Raw genomic sequence first — 18,374 nt, 5'->3', positions numbered from 1 at the left:
CCACAGCTGTGTCCCACTGAAGCATGGTAAGACATGGACAGAGAGATCACTGTTCATGGCTGATACACAGACTATTGCTCACTAGTCCCAGGAGGTATCCCCCTTTTACAGATGGGGAAATTGAGGCAGCATGAAGGGAAGTGTCTTGAGACAGGAGCATAGGCCATAAGTCCCTAGCTGCCAATCCCTTGCTTAGTCTCTCTCAGACCCAGCCCGTGAAGTCTCTGCAGGAGCACAGAGGCCTGGCGCTCTCTCTCCATTGGTTTCTCTGCTGAGGGGATCTCCCCAGATTTCAGTGGGGCTGCTCCCATTTACACTAGCTGAGGATTTGGCCCAAGACAATTAACTAGAGATAAAGCATCAAGAGAGACCAGTGAGTTAGGAGCGAAGAGTCAAAGCTCTGCCACGGATACGTTGGGTGACCTTCAACACAGCCTCTCCACGCATTAAATGGAAATTATTATTTATTATTCCTAGTCAGGTACTATCAAAATTTCCTAATCAGGGCCTACGAGTCACACGCTGCACTGATTTGGTTCTTTGCAGTACATCAGTGGACTCAATGAACCGTGCAGCACTCCAGGAAGCATGTGGCCCCTGGTAAACAAGCAAGCCGAGGTTTAAAACTGAGCTGTGTGGAAACCTGTTTTTGTGGATGTAGTTTTTAGCTGTTTCTTTAATAAATTCCTCCTGTTTAAGAAGAACGGCAACTCCACTGATCACGCCACACAAATCGTGTCACTGCTTCTAATATAACCCAGAAGAGCAATGCCAGTTCATGGCCAGAGGAATGGTGCTGGGGAGGGAGGGTCAGGACTCTCAGTTCCTATTCCCGCTCTGCCACCGTCTCACTGTGTGGCCTTGTATAAATCAGTTTATCGCTGTGTGGCTCAGTCTATCCATGACATGGGGATAATGCTGCCTAGTTAAAGAGTTTCTAGATGTAGTGATCAAAAGCATCCTGCAGAGCTGACGTTAGACTCAATTTCAGCCCCTGGGCAACGAGTGCCCTGTAGCTCCAGAGAAGGTAGCGTGTAAATGAGTAAATACCTGGCTAATAGAAGGTTTGCTGTTTATTTGCCTCCCTTGAGCTACCAAAGCCACCCTGGTCTCTTCTGGGCATCCTACCTTCCCAACTAACACAGGGGCTTCTCCTTCCACCACTCACAGATCAAGGCTGATCCCTTGCCCTGACCCTAAACCCTGGCTCAGGGCAAAGGACTCCCAGCCCATTCACATTGGAGGGCCCCGGGGATTAGAAACAACAGGAAGCTGAAAGCTAAAGAAATAAGCCACACAATGGTCTCTTCCCTCAGGAGTCTGTGGCTGAGCTTTCGTGCCCACAAGCTGTAAGATGCACAGTCTAAGCCCACCTGCACGGCAACACTGCTCCCAACCTCAGCTGCTTTTATAAGGATTCCTGGCTTTCCCCTCCACTTCTCATTGTCCCCGTGGCCCCAGCACTGAGTCCTCGCTGCGCTCACTGAAGGCTCCTTTTCAGGCTGAAGCAGTTTCTGTCCCAGCCTGGAACAAATTGAAACCAGCTGGGGGCATGGGGAGGGAGGTGGAAATGAACCAGGAGTGGATAGGGCTGGGGATAAGAGGAGATAGAAACAGAGGTGGGGCCTTGGGGGAAGAGGTGAGACAGGAGGATGGGGCTTGGGGATACAGGTAGGGCAGGGCACCGGGCCTCAGGGGTCCAGTTATCAGCAATTAGTAAGGTTGGAAACCTATGAATTAAGAAATTGTACACAGACTGCTTCCTCAGTTTCTCACACTGACACAGCACAGTAAGGCCATGAAAAGATTAAAGTCACTTTGTCTGTCCCGTCAGTGATTCAGGGAAGAGAGTCCAGCACCATATAACCAGCCAGGTCTGCACGTCGCTCAATCTGAGAGTCAGAACCTGAGGAGAAACCATTAGGGCCCTTCATGAGTAAAGAGCTGGAGCAGCCTGTCCCAGATCTGTTTGGTCCTTACCGCGTAGATGATAGGGTTTAGCATGGGGGGCATCAAGAGGTAAACATTGGAAATGAGAACATGGAAATTCAGAGCCACATTCTGGCCAACCCGATAGAGGAGAGAGATGAAGAGACGTGGAATGTAAAAGGCTAAAATAACAAAGAGGTGGGAGCCGCAGGTCCCAAAAGTCTTGATCCGGGCATCCTTTGTGGGGAGGCTGAAGATGGCCCTGAGGATCTGGATATAGGACACAACAATAAAAATCACATCCAGACCCATCACACTGAATTGCACAAAGAGTCCGTAGTAACTACTGACGTGGGTGTCGGCGCAGGCCAGATTCACCACGGCCATGTGCACGCATAATGTCTGTGGGATGATGTTGGTTCTGCAATATGGCCATTGCCTCGCCAGGAAGGGATAGGGCAGTGAGAAAATGCCACAGCGTAGCACCATGGCCAGGCCAATCGTGGCCACAGTGGGGTTTGTCAGGATGGTGGAATGTCTCAGGGGATGGCAGATGGCCACGTAGCGATCCAGAGCCATGGCTGCAAAGATCCCAGACTGCATCACTGAGAAGCAGTGAATGAAGTACATCTGGCTGAGGCAGGCACTGAAATCGATCTCCCTGGAATTGAACCAGAAGATGCTCAACATTTTGGGCAGGATTGATGTAGAAAGGCCCAGGTCGGTGACGGCCAGCATGCAGAGGAAATAGTACATGGGCCTATGGAGGCTAGGTTCCATCTTCACGATGAACAGGACGGTGAAGTTCCCCAAGATGGCTATGACGTACATGGTGCAGAAGGGGATGGAGATCCAGACATGGGTGGCCTCCAGGCCAGGAATGCCCAGCAGGATGAAGGTGGAGGGGTTGGTGAAGTCAGTTGTGTTGGAATCTGACATGGAGTAGGGAAGAAGTTGTCCAACTCTGAGGCAGAACGGTGTCTCCTGCATGTACCGTATGTCCCACTGACTTCCTGTATGTGCCCAGGCTCTAGGGTGATGGTCGCAGTACAAATGCCTGGATGGAGAGAAAATGTGAATATGAGACACAATATGCACAACTGTAGACTGTTCTCATGGGTGAAGCAGATCGGTCGCCCTTCACAGACTGAAAAATGACATTTTTATGATTCAGAGAAATGAATTATGAAGACATGATGCTACTAATGCCAATTCCATGTGTTCTGGTGCTCAGTGTGTCAGTAACTCCAACACATCGTGGTCTGGGAAACCTTAATAGACACCAGCAGGAAACACAATTGTGGATACTCGTTATTCATCATTGTTCCTTAGGCCTTGTCTACACTGCCAAGTTTTTCCTCCCAAAAAGTATCTTTTGGAGAAGAACCAGTGGCCTTGTACACACTGCAAAGCCACTTTTAACGATGGAACTTCTCAGATTCAGTGAGATAATAAAACCACCTTGATGCGAGTTTTAAGGCTTTTTATGCAAAACTTTTGTCACTGAAGCTCCAGTGTAGACCCTTGGGCTTGATTTTATTGCTGTAATTGGGCTCTGGAAGTTGTCCCACAATGCTCATCCTGACCACTCTGGTAAGCAGTTATAACTCCTCTGTCCTGTATCAAGGTAAAAACTTTCCACCCCTCCCCCTTTAAAGGTCAGGGAATTTAGCAATTCCCCTGTCCTGTTTGCTCAACATGGAGAGCTTACATCACATCTTCCTAGGTGGCCATGGTGGCTCCACACAGCAAATTCTCGCCACCTTGGGCTATGTGGATCTGCTGGATCTGCTCAGTATGTGCGGAGAGGAGGCCGTGCAGTCCCAGCTGTGTTCCAGCTGTAGGATGTCGATACCTATGGGAGATTTCACGCAGCTTGTGGGAAAAGAGCTATGTTCAGGACACACTGCAGCGCACAGCAAAGGGGAAGGAGGTGAGGCATTAGAAGATGTGGAGCCCATGCCGGCTTTGCCCAGTTCTGTGTCCAGTCAGGAGCTCTTCTCCATTCTGGAGGTGTCCAGACAGTCTCAGGAGTTACAATTAGGTGAGCCAGAAGCAGGAGAAGAGACTCCCTGGTAAGTGGATTTGCTTTGTGAAGTGTGGAGGTGGGTTGAGGGAAGAGAAATGTACAAGGCTGGCTGTGTTTCTGTGTGCTGGGCATTTCCCTGTGCAGTGAAGGAGCACGGTGGAACAGGGTGTTGATGCACACTGAGATTTCACAGGATTCCTCCAAAGAATTCTCCAGCAAACTTTCCTGCTGGTTACTCCACAATACTGTGCAAGAGGGTCCTTAGCAGAGCTGCTTTGTTCCTTCCCCCATTGAGGGACACTTTCCCGCCCCATTCTACAATTTATTGGGAAGGACTAAAGCGGCACACAGAAGAGCAGCATAGGGATTGGGGCGAAAGCCGCAAGCATGTAGTAGATGCACCGTTGCTTCCTTGCTTTCCCTCAGGAGAGAGACCTGCCACAATGACTCCGGCCGAGTGTTGTCCCCTGAGAAGTGCTCTGTGTCCCCTTTCACATTGCTTTTCTCCCACGCACAATGTCCTTCAGCCCTGGGAACATTCACCTTCCTTGCAGTGTTCGCTGGCATTTGTGCTTGTCAAGTGACAACCAGAAAGTGATTGGTGTGTTACCAATGGTGTATTTTAATGTAGCATTTTCAGTGCTGTACGTACAGTTAACAATAATGCTTCTGTATGTTGTTACTTGTGATTCACCAGATATGACCTGGAATGGAGGTCCCCCCCACCACACTCGAGCTGAGCATTTCTGCCAGATAAAAAAGTACCCAAAATGGAGCTTGGGAGATATCTTCTGGGAGGTGCAACAGTTCTCTGATACAGACAAGAGGGAACGCAGGGCGTGGAGGGAAAGCAACAAGCAGCAAAAGAAAAGAAAAAAATGGCATAAACTCAGGACACAACAGAGAGGCTGATAAAAGTTTTGGAGCAGCAAACGAACATGCTGCAGTTCCTTGTAACCCTCCAAAATGAGCAGATTGTGTGTCTGCCTGCCCCTTCAGCATATTCAGAGCTCTTTCCCATGCCCTCCCCAGACTGTACCCGCACATCCCTTTCTGATTTCTGGGACTTCACGCTTTCCCCTACATTACACCTCTGCAGACAGCTCTTCAAATGACAGCTGGACTTACACTCCTCTGTAAAATTCAGCCCTCCCCTTGTAAGTGTCTCTCCCCCGCACCCAGAAATGTACATGTGTCTCTGTGTGCATGCATGTTGTTATGGGTTTTTTTTAATAAGTACTCTTTATTCGTTTCCATGCAAGTTATGATAGCAGATGGCAGCAGGAAACAAACAAGCAGTTTTATCATTTCCTTACACTGAATCCAGGGCCCAAAGAATCACAACTGCTTCTTACCCTACCAAAACTGGACTTCATAATGCATTACAATCCCGATCACAACAACAAACATTACTGCTACTCATCTTCAAAATGCTGCCTCAAAGCCTCCCGAATTGCCCCCCAGTGTTCCCCTCTAATAACCTTGGTATCTGGCTGCCCCAGATCAGCAGCAAAATGTTCTGTTTCAATAGTCCACTCCTGAGCAAACTTTTTACCCTTTACTTCACACATATTATGTGATGTGCAACCCATGGCTATGACCATGGAAATATTATCCACATTGAGGTCTAACCTGCCATAAAGGCATCACCAGCATGCCTTTAATCTGCCAAATGCACATTCCATGGTCATCCTATCCCTACTCAGCCAATTGTTGAAATACTCATTGCTGTGATCCAGGTTTTCCATATGTGGCGTCATGAGCCATGGCATTAAGTGGTACGTCAGGCCTCCAAGATAACTATGGGCATTTTGATAAATCCCACTGGGATCTTCTGGTCAGGGAAGAAAGTCCCCACTTCCAGATTTCTGTAAGGGCCGGTCTGCCTGAACATTTGTGTGTCATACACTTTTCCCGACCACCCCACATTAAAGTTAGTGAACGCTTGTGGTGATCCACGAGCACTTGGAAGACCATGGAGAAGTACCCCTTCCGACTGATGTACTCCATCACAAGGTGGTCTGGTGCCAAAATTGGAATGTGCATGCCATCTATCTCCCGTCCACCGTTAGTGAAACCCATTTTTGCGAAGCCATCCATAATTACATGCACGTTGCCAAAAGTTGCAGTCCTTCGTAGTAGGATGTGATTCATGGCCCCACACACTTGCTCTAACACAGCCCCTATGGTTGAATGTCTATCTCCAAACTGATATGTGACCCAGTGGTAGCAGCTTGGAGTCACTAGGTTCCACACTGCAATCGCTACATGATTCTCCACCCAGAGGGCAGCTCTCATTTTGGTATCCTAACACAACAAGGCTGGTGTGAGCTCTGTACATAATTCCAGGAAGGTTTCAGAGTAGCAGCCATGTTAGTCTGTATTCGCAAAAAGAAAAAGAGTACTTGTGGCCCCTTAGAGACTAACAAATTTATCTGAGGATAAGCTATCGTGAAGGTGGCTTTCTGCATTCTAAATTTCTGAAGCCACTGCTCATCATCCCTGACTTGCATAATGATGCGATCCCATCACTGAGGGCTAATTTCCCAAGCCAAAAAGAAACATTCCATAATGTTCAGCTCTTCCGTGAATGGCAAAAGCAATCTAACACTGCTGCTATCCATGTCAGGAAGCATGTCAGGCAATTGTGACTCCTATTGCCTTCGCAACTTCAAGACTGATTCCACTGCCATTCGTGGTGTGCTCCTGAGATCTAGCAGAGCAGTGGAGAGCAGCACGGGCATTCCTGAAGACAGAGATGGCGAGCTGAGCAGAAATGGAGATGGAAAAATCAAACTTTTGGTAAAAAAAACTCTGCCAGTGTAAATGTAGCCTTAAGGCAATGAAAGCCAGGCTAGAGAGTCCATGCTGTAGGGCATTCCCCTGGTTGCTCAAAATCTGAGAGTGGAAAAAAAGAATGATTTCCCAAGACACGTAACAGGGAAAAAACCTCACAAATAGAACACAACCAAGGGAAAAGACCTAGGAGTCATTAATAGCAGCTGCACAGAAACACCTGCATATTCACAGCAATGGTCAAAACAAAGACAATGTTTGGATGCCTAAGGAATGGGATAATAACGTGGTCTGGAAATAATGTGGTCTGGAAATGTGCTCAGTTTTGGACACTCAGTCCCTATAGAGGTTAGAGAGATAGAAAACCATGACTTTTCAGTCAAGAAAGTGGACAACTTTGGCTAAAAAACCCAGTACAGTGGTAAAGTGAAGGGAGGAACTATTGTGGCAGAGGGTGTAGGGGAGCAATATATAACAAATGGGAGAAAGGGAAAAGCAATACAAATCAGAAGTTACTAAAATTGTGAGGGGGTGTTGAAGACATGAGGGAAAAATTCCTGCTTGCAGAACTAAGGATCCTAAAAAAGAGGTTATTAAGTATATTAATAACAAAAGAAACCCTAGAAACGGTTTAGGCCAATTCCTAGAGGTAGCAAGGAAACTTTTTAATGTTGCAGAAAAGGAAGATGTATTAAAGAAATGCTTTTGTTCTGTATTTGGAAAGAAGCAGTATGAGCTACTCATATCACAAGAGGTGATGAAATACTTTCCAGTCCATTAGCTGTCAAGGAGGATGTTAAAGGCATCTACAGTAGAACCTTAGAGTGACAAACACCAGAGTTACTAATTGACCCATCAACCACACACCTCATTCGAAACCAGAAGTATGCAATCAGAGAGCAGGAAAGCCAAACAAAAAAACAAACAAAAAAAAGGCAAATACAGGACAGTTCTGTGTTAAATGTAAGCAATTAAAAAAAGGAAAAGTTTAAAAAAAAAATTGACAAGGTTAGGAAACAATGGAAAAGCTGGTATGGGATTAATTAAAAGTCCAGGAATATAATTAATGTCACACCACAACAGGGTGTGTGGAAAACAAGTCTGTTTAAATAAATTACATTTCATCCTTTAATGAGAGTATGTTTGGTTGATCAAGGGAACTGCACAGATCCAATATACTTTGATTTCTCTGAGGCATTTGCTTAAGTAGGGAAAATATTCTGATTAAAAGGATTAAGACTATACAGTTTCAGTAGTGCACATGTCAAATGCACAAAAATCTGGGTAACTGACAGGTCTCAGAAAGCAGTTGTCAATGAGGTCCCAGTGCGATGCTGTGGCCAAAAGGACTGATGCGATCCTTGGATGCATAAAAGAAGGAGTGGTGAGTTGGAGCAGGGGGAGGATTTTATCTCTGTACATGGCATTGGTGAAACCGACTGCGTCCAGTTCTGTGGTTCACATTTCCAAAAGGATGTTGAAAAATTGGAGACGGTGTCATAACGAGCCACAAAAATGATTTCAGGCTGCAGAAAATGCCTGGCAGAGAGAGAGAGACATGAAGAACTTCATCTATTTATCTTACCAAAAATACCATCAAGCGGTTACTTTCATGGGGAGAAAACCCTGCATACTAACAGGCTCTGTAATTTAGCGGAGAAAGGCAGAGCAAGGCCAAGTGGTGGGAAGTTGAATCCAGGCAAATTCCAGCTGGAAATAAGGGCCCAATGATTAGCACTGAGGGTGATTAACCATGGAAACAAACTGCGACGGGAAGTGGTGGAATCTCCAGCTCCTCCTGTCTGCAGATCAGCGGTGCTGCCATAGCACTTCAATCTAGACAATTCTTATACGGACAGCAGGGGTTCTCCTGTCACCGTAGGTAATCCACCTGTCCGAGATGGTAACTGAATTCTTCAGTAGAACCTCATGCTGTCTACATGGGGGTTAGGTTGATATAGCTACATCTCTCAGGGGTGTCAATTTCTTTGCTATTGCAGAAGAAGCAAACTGAATTTTTGTTTGCATTAGCAGAGGCATAGCATGCGAGTCACGGGAGGTGATAATACCGCTCTACTCAGTGCTGGTCAGGCCTCAGCTGGAGTTCAGTGCCCAGTTTAGGTCTTCAATGTATTGGAAGGATGTAGAGAAACTGGAAAGGATCCAGAGGTGAGAGACAAAGAGGTTCCAAGGGATGGAATTCAAGTCATATGAACAAAGGCTGAAGGAACTCGGTATGTTTAGCTTGGAAAGGAGGAGATCGAGGGGGGACATGGCAGCAGTCTTCAGATACTTGAAAGCCTGCCATAAAAAGATGGAGGAAAGTTGTTCTGTCTTACTACAGAGGCAGGAGAAGAGACAATGGGTTCAAACTACAGCAGAGCAGATTTAGGTTAAATCTCAGATAAACTGCCAAACTCTGAGAACAGGAGGACAATGGAACAGATGCCTCAGGAGGTTGTGGAAGATCCTTTGTTGGAGATTTTCAAAAAGATGCTAAATAGCCATCTCTATGGGATGGTTTAGACACAACAAATCGTGCATCTTGGCAGGGGGTTAGACTAGATGACCCCTGTGATCCCTTCTCACCCTGTGGCTCCATGATTCCTTGATATAAAATCCTAGTGTAGACCGGGCCTTAGTCACACACCTTTCATCCTGAAGTATGCACTGTGCCACTTCAATGCAGCCAGTTTGGGGCTGGCGGCCATCAGCCGGGGCGGAGGGGCACAGTTAAGAGGGACATTTTGGCCCATGATACTAGAGCAAATTCAGCACCTGTGGCAAGGGCCCTGGGATGTTTCGTGGCTGTGCGGAGCAGAAATGAATACAGACCTATTGTCTGTCCCATCATGTTTGTGCTGCATTTGGTTTGTTGAACAGAGAGAGATGCGTACCTGTGATTTCTGAGACAGAAGCCTCTTCCCTGGGAATCCCCCTCAGGTATCCGTGTGCCACACTTCTCTCACCCTGGCATCTGCAGCAACATCCTACACTGTGTGCACAATTTATAATATAGCTCTGTGAAATCCCAGTGGGGTTCGCTCAGCCTCTAGCGGAGAAGCGTCATCTGGATGCAAACAGGCTGGGGTTCGGGGACATTCTAGCCAATGTCTCCCTTCCCATGTCTGTGCTTCTCTGCTATTTATCCATCTTTAATAGTAAAGAGTAATTAAGGGACCTCCCCAAAGGGAGATGAGAACTCTTGGGATCTCTGCTGAATCAAAGAGCAATTAGATGCTCCATGCATTTATGCATATTTAAAAATTTTATTTCATTATTAAGAAAACTAGGGATAATGCCCAGGTCTCCATTGGGTTTGGTACCCTGAAAATGCCCAGGGTGGATCAGTTAATAGTAGACAGACAGATCAATAGACAGATGACTTACGGGAGATAAGAACACTTTCTGCAGGCATACTGCACTGTCGCTAAGGAATCAGAGATAAGTAATTCTTAACAGTAATTATCATCATACTCAGTATCACCTTCATTGAAGGATTTTCAAAACACCTGTCATAAATATAAAGGGAAGGGTAAACCCCTTTGAAATCCCTCCTGGCCAGGGGAAAGCTCCTCTCACCTGTAAAGGGTTAAGAAGCTAAAGGTAACCTCGCTGGCACCTGACCAAAATGACCAATGAGGAGACAAGATACTTTCAAAAGCTGGGAGGAGGGAGAGAAACAAAGGGTCTGGGTCTCTCTGTATGCTGCTCTTGCCAGGGACAGAACAGGAATGGAGTCTTAGAACTTTTAGTAAGTAATCTAGCTAGGTATGTGTTAGATTATGATTTCTTTAAATGGCTGAGAAAAGAATTGTGCTGAATAGAATAACTATTTCTGTCTGTGTATCTTTTTTGTAACTTAAGGTTTTGCCTAGAGGGGTTCTCTATGTTTTTGAATCTAATTACCCTGTAAGATATCTACCATCCTGATTTTACAGGGGGGATTTCTTTATTTCTATTTATTTCTATTTTTTATTAAAAGTCTTCTTGTAAAAACTGAATGCTTTTTCATTGTTCTCAGATCCAAGAATTTGGGTCTGTGGTCACCTATGCAAATTGGTGAGGCTTTTTATCCAACATTTCCCAGGAAAGGGGGGGTGCAAGTGTTGGGAGGATTATTCATTGTTCTTAAGATCCAAGGGTCTGGGTCTGTAGTCACCTAGGCAAATTGGTGAGGCTTTTTACCAAACCTTGTCCAGGAAGTGGGGTGCAAGGTTTTGGGAAGTATTTTGGGGGGAAAGACGTGTCCAAGCAGCTCTTCCCCAGTAACCAGTATTAGTTTGGTGGTGGTAGCGGCCAGTCCAAGGATAACGGGTGTAATATTTTGTACCTTGGGGAAGTTTTGACCTAAGCTGGTAAAGATAAGCTTAGGAGGTTTTTCATGCAGGTCCCCACATCTGTACCCTAGAGTTCAGAGTCGGGGAGGAACCTTGACATGGTGGCACAGTGGTGGGATTAACCTGAAATCATTTTGAGATCCAGTTGAGATTTTTGAACTAGAAATACAGATTTTAAAAAGGAATTTTTAGGAAGTCCAGAAAGCAGCTTTGAAACTGAAAGCAGCTTGGTTTCTCTCTGCTGTGGCCAAGCAGAGACAAAAGGGGATTATCTTTGTGAATTGCAGGTTTGTTTTGCCTGGAGGCAGGGTACTTAACTCCTGCAGGGAAATTCACAGTCTTCCAACCCAGAGTTTTTTTTTTTCTTTTCTTCCTAAAAGTAAATAGGGGGTGTGTGTTCTACCCATTTGCTTTTTCTTTGGGCTGGGTAAGCAGGTTTCCAAGTAGTTGGAGGTTTTTTGCTTTAATTTGGGCCCAGAGCAGAGACAAGGGAATTGTCTTTTTCTGTAGGCTGACAGTCACTATCAGAGAATAGGTATTCTATTCCAGCACAGCAAAATTTTACAGCCACGTTTTGTTTGTTTATTTCTAAACCTCGGGTGTAAAGTTAGTTAAAAACAGAGAGGTTAGAATGACCAAATCCTCAGCTCGACTACAGCTGGAATTAGCCAAATTTCAGGCTGAGGAAAAACAAAAGGAACATGAAAGACAGATAGAACTCATGCGGCTGGAGAAGGAGGTACAGGAGGCTGCCCACAAGAGGGAAATGGAGGCAAGGAAGCATGTGGAGGAGGAGAAGGAAAAAGAGAGGAAGCATGTGGAGGAGGTGGAGAGGATAAAGGCCCAGCAGAATATACCAACAAACCCTAGCAATCCTTCTCCAGGTACCACTTCCCATCCCAGAAAGTTCCCCACCTACAAGGCAGGTGATGATACTGAGGCCTTCTTAGAAAACTTCGAAAGGGCCTGCCTTGGGTACAACATCTCTACTGACCAATACATGGTAGAGCTGAGGCCGCAGCTCAGTGGACCCTTAGCTGAGGTGGCAGCTGAAATGCCTAAAGAACACATGAACAAGTATGAACTGTTTAAATCCAAGGCGAGAGTCAGAATGGGGATAACACCCGAGCAGTCTCGTCGGAGGTTCAGAGCCCTAAGGTGGAAACCAGACATGTCATTTACCCGACATGCCTACCACATTGTGAAACATTGGGATGCCTGGATATCAGGAGCAAGTGTTGACTCTCCAGTAAATTTGCCCTTCCTAATGCAAATGGAACAATTCTAAGAGGGTGTTCCTGAGGAAATAGAAAGATACATCCTAGATGGGAAACCCAAAACTGTAATTGAGGCAGGAGAGATTGGAGCCAGATGGGTGGAGGTGGCAGAGAAGAAGAAAACTGGTCGCAGTTGGAGCGGAGACCAGAAGGGACCACCCCAGACCACACCCTATTACCGGGGGGCGCCCAAAGCCCCACCTACCTCCCAAAGAACCCTCCAGACCCCTTATCGTCCCACCACCCCGTTCTCCAGCAACCCTCCTCGCCCCAGTGACCCGTCAGCTGGACGATGTTTTAAATGTAACGAGCTGGGGCATATAAAGGCCAACTGCCCCAAGAACCCGAACAGATTACAGTTCATTGCACCGGAATCACACCAGAGGTCCACAGGCCCAGATACCTCCCAGATACCCTTGGAGCGGAGGGAAACTGTGAGTGTGGGCGGGAAGAAGGTCACCGCGTGGAGGGACACCGGAGCACAAGTGTCAGCTATCCATGCTTCCTTAATGGACCCCAATTTAATCAACCCAGAGATCCAAGTGACGATTCAACCCTTCAAGTCCAACTCTTTCAATTTGCCTACAGCCAAGTTGCCTGTCCAGTAGAAGGGCTGGTCAGCAATGTGGACTTTTGCAGTCTATGATGATTATCCCATCCCCATGCTGTTGGGGGAAGACTTGGCCAAGCATGTGAAGCAGGCCAAGAGGGTGGGAATGGTCACCCACAGCCAGGCTAAACAAGCCGTGAGGCCTAGCTCTGTTCCGGAAACTTCTATCAGGACCCGGTCAGAGGTGATGGACCTGGACCCCAGGCCAATGTCTGCAACAGCAGTAGTGGATCCAGTCCCAGAGACCCACACGGAACCAGTCCCAGAACCGGAACCAGCCGAATAACCAACACCAGACCCCGTGTCAGCACTGAATCCAGTACTTGCAACCTCAACACCAGAGGGCCCCACCGAACCTGAACTGGCAGCAGCCGATAACCCGACCCAAGAGGCTCAGCCGGAGCCTGAATCCCAACATAGTGCACCAGCGGAGAGCGGTTCACAGTCAACAGAAACAGCTCCATCCCCTATATCGCTTCCAGAGGGACCAAGCCTAGGTCCACAATCCAATGAGGAACTGACGTCCCCAGCATCAAGGGAACAGTTCCAGACCGAACAGGAAGCAGATGAAAGCCTCCAGAGAGCTTGGACGGCGGCACGGAGCAACCCACCACCTCTCAGCTCTTCTAATCGATCCAGAGAATTAAAGGTTTGTCAGTTTACAGCCCAGGGAGGAGACGACGCTGAGTGGCCCAAAGGTGTCTACTATGAAGGGAAATGTGCTGGTGGTGTGGAAGAGGTGAACCTCTCCATGACCCTTGGGCGTATGCAGCGACAGCAGATCCAGGAGCTGTGCACTAGCTACGCGCCAACGTTCTCAGCCACCCCAGGACTGACTGAACGGGCATACCACTCCATTGACACAGGTAATGCTCACCCAATTAGGGTTCAACCTTACCGGGTGTCTCCTCAAGCTAAAACTGCTATAGAACGGGAGATCCAGGATATGTTACAGATGGGGGTAATCCGCCCCTCTGAAAGTGCATGGGCATCTCCAGTGGTTCTAGTTCCCAAACCAGATGGGGAAATACGTTTTTGTGTGGACTACCGTAAGCTAAATGCTGTAACTCGCCCAGACAACTATCCAATGCCACGCACAGATGAACTATTAGAGAAACTGGGACGGGCCCAGTTCATCTCTACCTTGGACTTAATCAAGGGGTACTGGCAGGTACCGCTAGATGAATCTGCCAAGGAAAGGTCAGCCTTCATCACACATCTCGGGCTGTATGAATTTAATGTACTCCCTTTCGGGCTGCGAAATGCACCCGCCACTTTCCAAAGACTTGTAGATGGTCTCCTAGCGGGATTAGGAGAATATGCAGTCGCCTACCTTGACGATGTGGCCATATTTTCGGATTCCTGGGCAGACCACCTGGAACATCTACAAAAAGTCCTTGAGCGCATAAGGGAGGCAGGACTAACTGTTAAGGCTAAGAAGTGTCAAATAGGCCTAAACAGAGTGACTTACCTTGGACACCAGGTGGGTCAAGGAACTATCAGCCCCCTACAGGCCAAAGTGGATGCTATCCAAAAGTGGCCTGTCCCAAAGTCAAAGAAACAGGTTCAATCCTTCTTAGGCTTGGCTGGTTATTACAGACGATTTGTACCGCACTACAGCCAAATCGCTGCCCCACTGACAGACCTAACCAAAAAGAAACAGCCAAATGCTGTTCAGTGGACCGGAAAGTGTCAGAAGGCCTTTAACAAGCTTAAAGCGACACTCATGTCTGACCCTGTACTAAGGGCCCCAGACTTTGACAAACCGTTCCTAGTAACCACAGATGCCTCCGAGTGTGGTGTGGGAGCAGTTTTAATGCAGAAAGGACCTGATCAAGAATTCCACCCTGTAGTGTTTCTCAGCAAAAAACTGTCTGAGAGGGAAAGCAACTGGTCAGTCACTGAAAAAGAATGTTACGCCATTGTCTATGCTCTGGAAAAGCTACGCCCATATGTTTGGGGACGGCGTTTCCACCTGCAAACCGACCATGTTGCACTGAAGTGGCTTCACACCGTCAAAGAAACTAACAAAAAACTTCTTCGGTGGAGTTTAGCTCTCCAAGATTTTGATTTCGACATCCAACACATCTCAGGAGCTTCTAACAAAGTGGCTGATGCACTCTCCCGTGAAAGTTTCCCAGAGTCAACTGGTTAAAATCGTCCTTGAGATGTGGAAAATATTGTTAGTCTTTATGTACTTGGTAGTATATTTAGAGATGCATATGTCTTATTAACTCTGTTTTTCCTAGAGCTCCAGGAAGAAATCCCAGCCAGTGTTTCACCCTAGCTGAGATTTGGGGGGCGTGTCATAAATATAAAGGGAAGGGTAAACCCCTTTGAAATCCCTCCTGGCCAGGGGAAAGCTCCTCTCACCTGTAAAGGGTTAAGAAGCTAAAGGTAACCTCGCTGGCACCTGACCAAAATGACCAATGAGGAGACAAGATACTTTCAAAAGCTGGGAGGAGGGAGAGAAACAAAGGGTCTGGGTCTCTCTGTATGCTGCTCTTGCCAGGGACAGAACAGGAATGGAGTCTTAGAACTTTTAGTAAGTAATCTAGCTAGGTATGTGTTAGATTATGATTTCTTTAAATGGCTGAGAAAAGAATTGTGCTGAATAGAATAACTATTTCTGTCTGTGTATCTTTTTTGTAACTTAAGGTTTTGCCTAGAGGGGTTCTCTATGTTTTTGAATCTAATTACCCTGTAAGATATCTACCATCCTGATTTTACAGGGGGGATTTCTTTATTTCTATTTATTTCTATTTTTTATTAAAAGTCTTCTTGTAAAAACTGAATGCTTTTTCATTGTTCTCAGATCCAAGGGTCTGGGTCTGTAGTCACCTAGGAAAATTGGTGAGGCTTTTTATCCAACATTTCCCAGGAAAGGGGGGGTGCAAGTGTTGGGAGGATTGTTCATTGTTCTTAAGATCCAAGGGTCTGGGTCTGTAGTCACCTAGGCAAATTGGTGAGGCTTTTTACCAAACCTTGTCCAGGAAGTGGGGTGCAAGGTTTTGGGAAGTATTTTGGGGGGAAAGACGTGTCCAAGCAGCTCTTCCCCAGTAACCAGTATTAGTTTGGTGGTGGTAGCGGCCAGTCCAAGGATAACGGGTGTAATATTTTGTACCTTGGGGAAGTTTTGACCTAAGCTGGTAAAGATAAGCTTAGGAGGTTTTTCATGCAGGTCCCCACATCTGTACCCTAGAGTTCAGAGTGGGGGAGGAACCTTGACAACACCTAGGAAGGGAAAGTCTCTATGAACATATCCCCATTATACAGATAGGTAAACTGAGACATGGGAATTGGAGACTTGGGCAAAGCCAGACAGACAGAACCAAGGAGTCCTGACTTTCCTGCCATAACCACCATAAGGAAGCTTTCTCTGTTAATAATGGACCACATGACAAGAGGGAAATGGACTCATGCTCTAACAGGGCCTCTTCGTTGGGTGGGTGTGATGGACTTCCCTGGGATGCAAACTGAAACTGAGGTACGGCCAAGCCCTTTTGGCACACTATTCTCGGCCCCCTCTCAGATTGTGAGGCTGTGACACGCTGCGGTCCTCTCCAGGTCTTGCACTTACACAGCCATACACAGGAGGGACACACCCAGCTGCAGTTATGTGAAAGCTTTCACTATCCAGAACGAACAATACAGAGGCTCCAGCCAGTTCCCCCCAGATCCCCCCACCTAGGACTCCAGAGCTGTACCATCTTGACCTTGTCAGACACTTTAACGGCACAAATCTGGCAACCAATTAGACCCTTAGCATGTTACCAGACCCACCAGCCAGGCATCTAAGTAAATGGATTCTCTGTTCCACCCTACAGCACTGGGTCGCCCCGTCCAGTGTCCCTTCTCCAGCAGTGGCCAATCCCTGATGTTTTAGAGGAAGATATAAAAACAACTACCCCAGAATACATATGTCCAATTGTCTGTGGGGGAAAACATCCTGTCCTGACCCCAAGCAGGCACTTGTCTGAAGCTTTGAAACCTGAGATTTGATTATAGCCACTGCCTTAATGCAGAGCTGCGTTAGGAGCATGGTGAGGGCAATGAAGGGCTTCCTGTTCTCCCCTCAGCCCAGGGAGGGAGGGGATGAACCGGGGGGCTCACAGATTCCAAGGGACCCCCATGAACTTCCAGCCGCACCCCCCCACACACACACAGGCCATAGAATTACTCCCAGATGCTGGATTAAAGCATCTGAGTTTTAGACTTTATATAGAAAACAATCAAATCTCAGCTGAAAGACTCCAAGCTATGGCGAGTGGCCCCTGTCCCGGGTGAGCTGGACAATGTCTAACCCCCCTCACTGCTAGGTACTTGCTTTTTTTTTTTCAAGGTTGAATTTATTTAACTTTAACTTCCAGTCCTAGGATCTTGTTCTGCCTTTGTCAGCCTGGCTGAGGAGCGCCCCACGCTAAGATCTCTTGTCCATGTGTCCATACCTATACCCAGGGATCAAACCACTTCTCACGCTTCTTTTCAGCAAGCGGAGTAACCAGCTCTTCTAACCTCTCAGCGTCAGGCTTCCAGCCCTGGGATCCTTTTTGGGGCCCGCTCCTTGGACCTCTCTCCAGAGTTTCCTCCTCCTTAGTGAAGCGCAGACACCAGAAGAGGATGCAGTATGCTAGTAGCTTTCCTCCCAGGGCTGTGCACAAAGGTGAGACCATTTCCTGACTTCTAAATGATAGTCCCCATTTGTACATCCAAGGGTGGCATGTGCCCTGTTTTGCCACAGCCTTGCACTGGGAGCTTATGCTGGGGCAATGATCTGCCGGCATGTGGTTCTTATGTCCCTCCCCAATCCTTGATTGGTGGTGGTGAGGGGAGATGAGGGGCCAGTTCCAGGATGGTTTTGGTACAGAGCTGTAGTTGCAGGAGCTCACCGTGCTGAAGCAGGTGGCTCGTTCAGTGAGGGTAGGAGCAGCCGTGCAGGGGATAGCTCCCTCTGGTAGCTTCCCCACCCAACATGCTCTTGTTGAGAGCTGCTATTTGGTGCGTGGGCAGCTGGGAATTTCCTGCTGGGAGTTTGGGCACCAGGGCTCTGCTTGCTGCTGTTCCTGTGCTGGGCAGCCGGATGCATTGCTCAGGGTGCTGTACTAGACAGCAACGCCCAAACAGTCCCTGCCCAGAGAGCTCCCAAGCCAGGACTGGGACAGACACGAGAGATGGAGCTGAACGGACCCAGGGGAGATGCAGGGGGAGAGGCTGGGAGGACAAGGGGAGAGCCAAGGGGGGGTGCCCTTTGCATTAGCTAGTGTCCTCACTAGTCAGGCCACCCACCTCATTGGTGCTGGGACAGATCAGAGACAGGCACGTCAGCAGGGGACTGGGACTCAGCTGCCCAAGCCATTCCCTGCCTGCCTTCCTCCTTGGGGTGTGTGTGTGAT

The 18,374-nt window shown here is 47.5% G+C and overlaps 1 protein-coding gene across 1 annotated transcript; it reads right to left on the bottom strand.

Moving 5' to 3' along the window:
• Positions 1 to 1,920: 1,920 nt before the first annotated feature.
• LOC125641819 (olfactory receptor 52R1-like) lies at positions 1,921 to 2,868 on the bottom strand. Its single transcript, XM_048862344.2, has one exon. The coding sequence runs from the start codon at positions 2,866 to 2,868 to the stop codon at positions 1,921 to 1,923; it is 948 nt and encodes a 315-aa protein (XP_048718301.2).
• Between the last annotated feature and the right edge of the window lie 15,506 nt (positions 2,869 to 18,374).

Source organism: Caretta caretta, chromosome 1 (assembly GCF_965140235.1).
Source record: "Caretta caretta isolate rCarCar2 chromosome 1, rCarCar1.hap1, whole genome shotgun sequence".
Classification (NCBI taxonomy): domain Eukaryota; kingdom Metazoa; phylum Chordata; order Testudines; family Cheloniidae; genus Caretta; species Caretta caretta.
Note: the sequence above shows the minus strand (reverse complement) of the source record. Positions and strands in the feature narration are given on the sequence as shown.

Excerpts from the sequence above, each read along its gene's own strand:
- LOC125641819 (XM_048862344.2), bottom strand. The coding sequence starts at position 2,868 with ATGTCAGATTCCAACACAACTGACTTCACCAACCCCTCCACCTTCATC.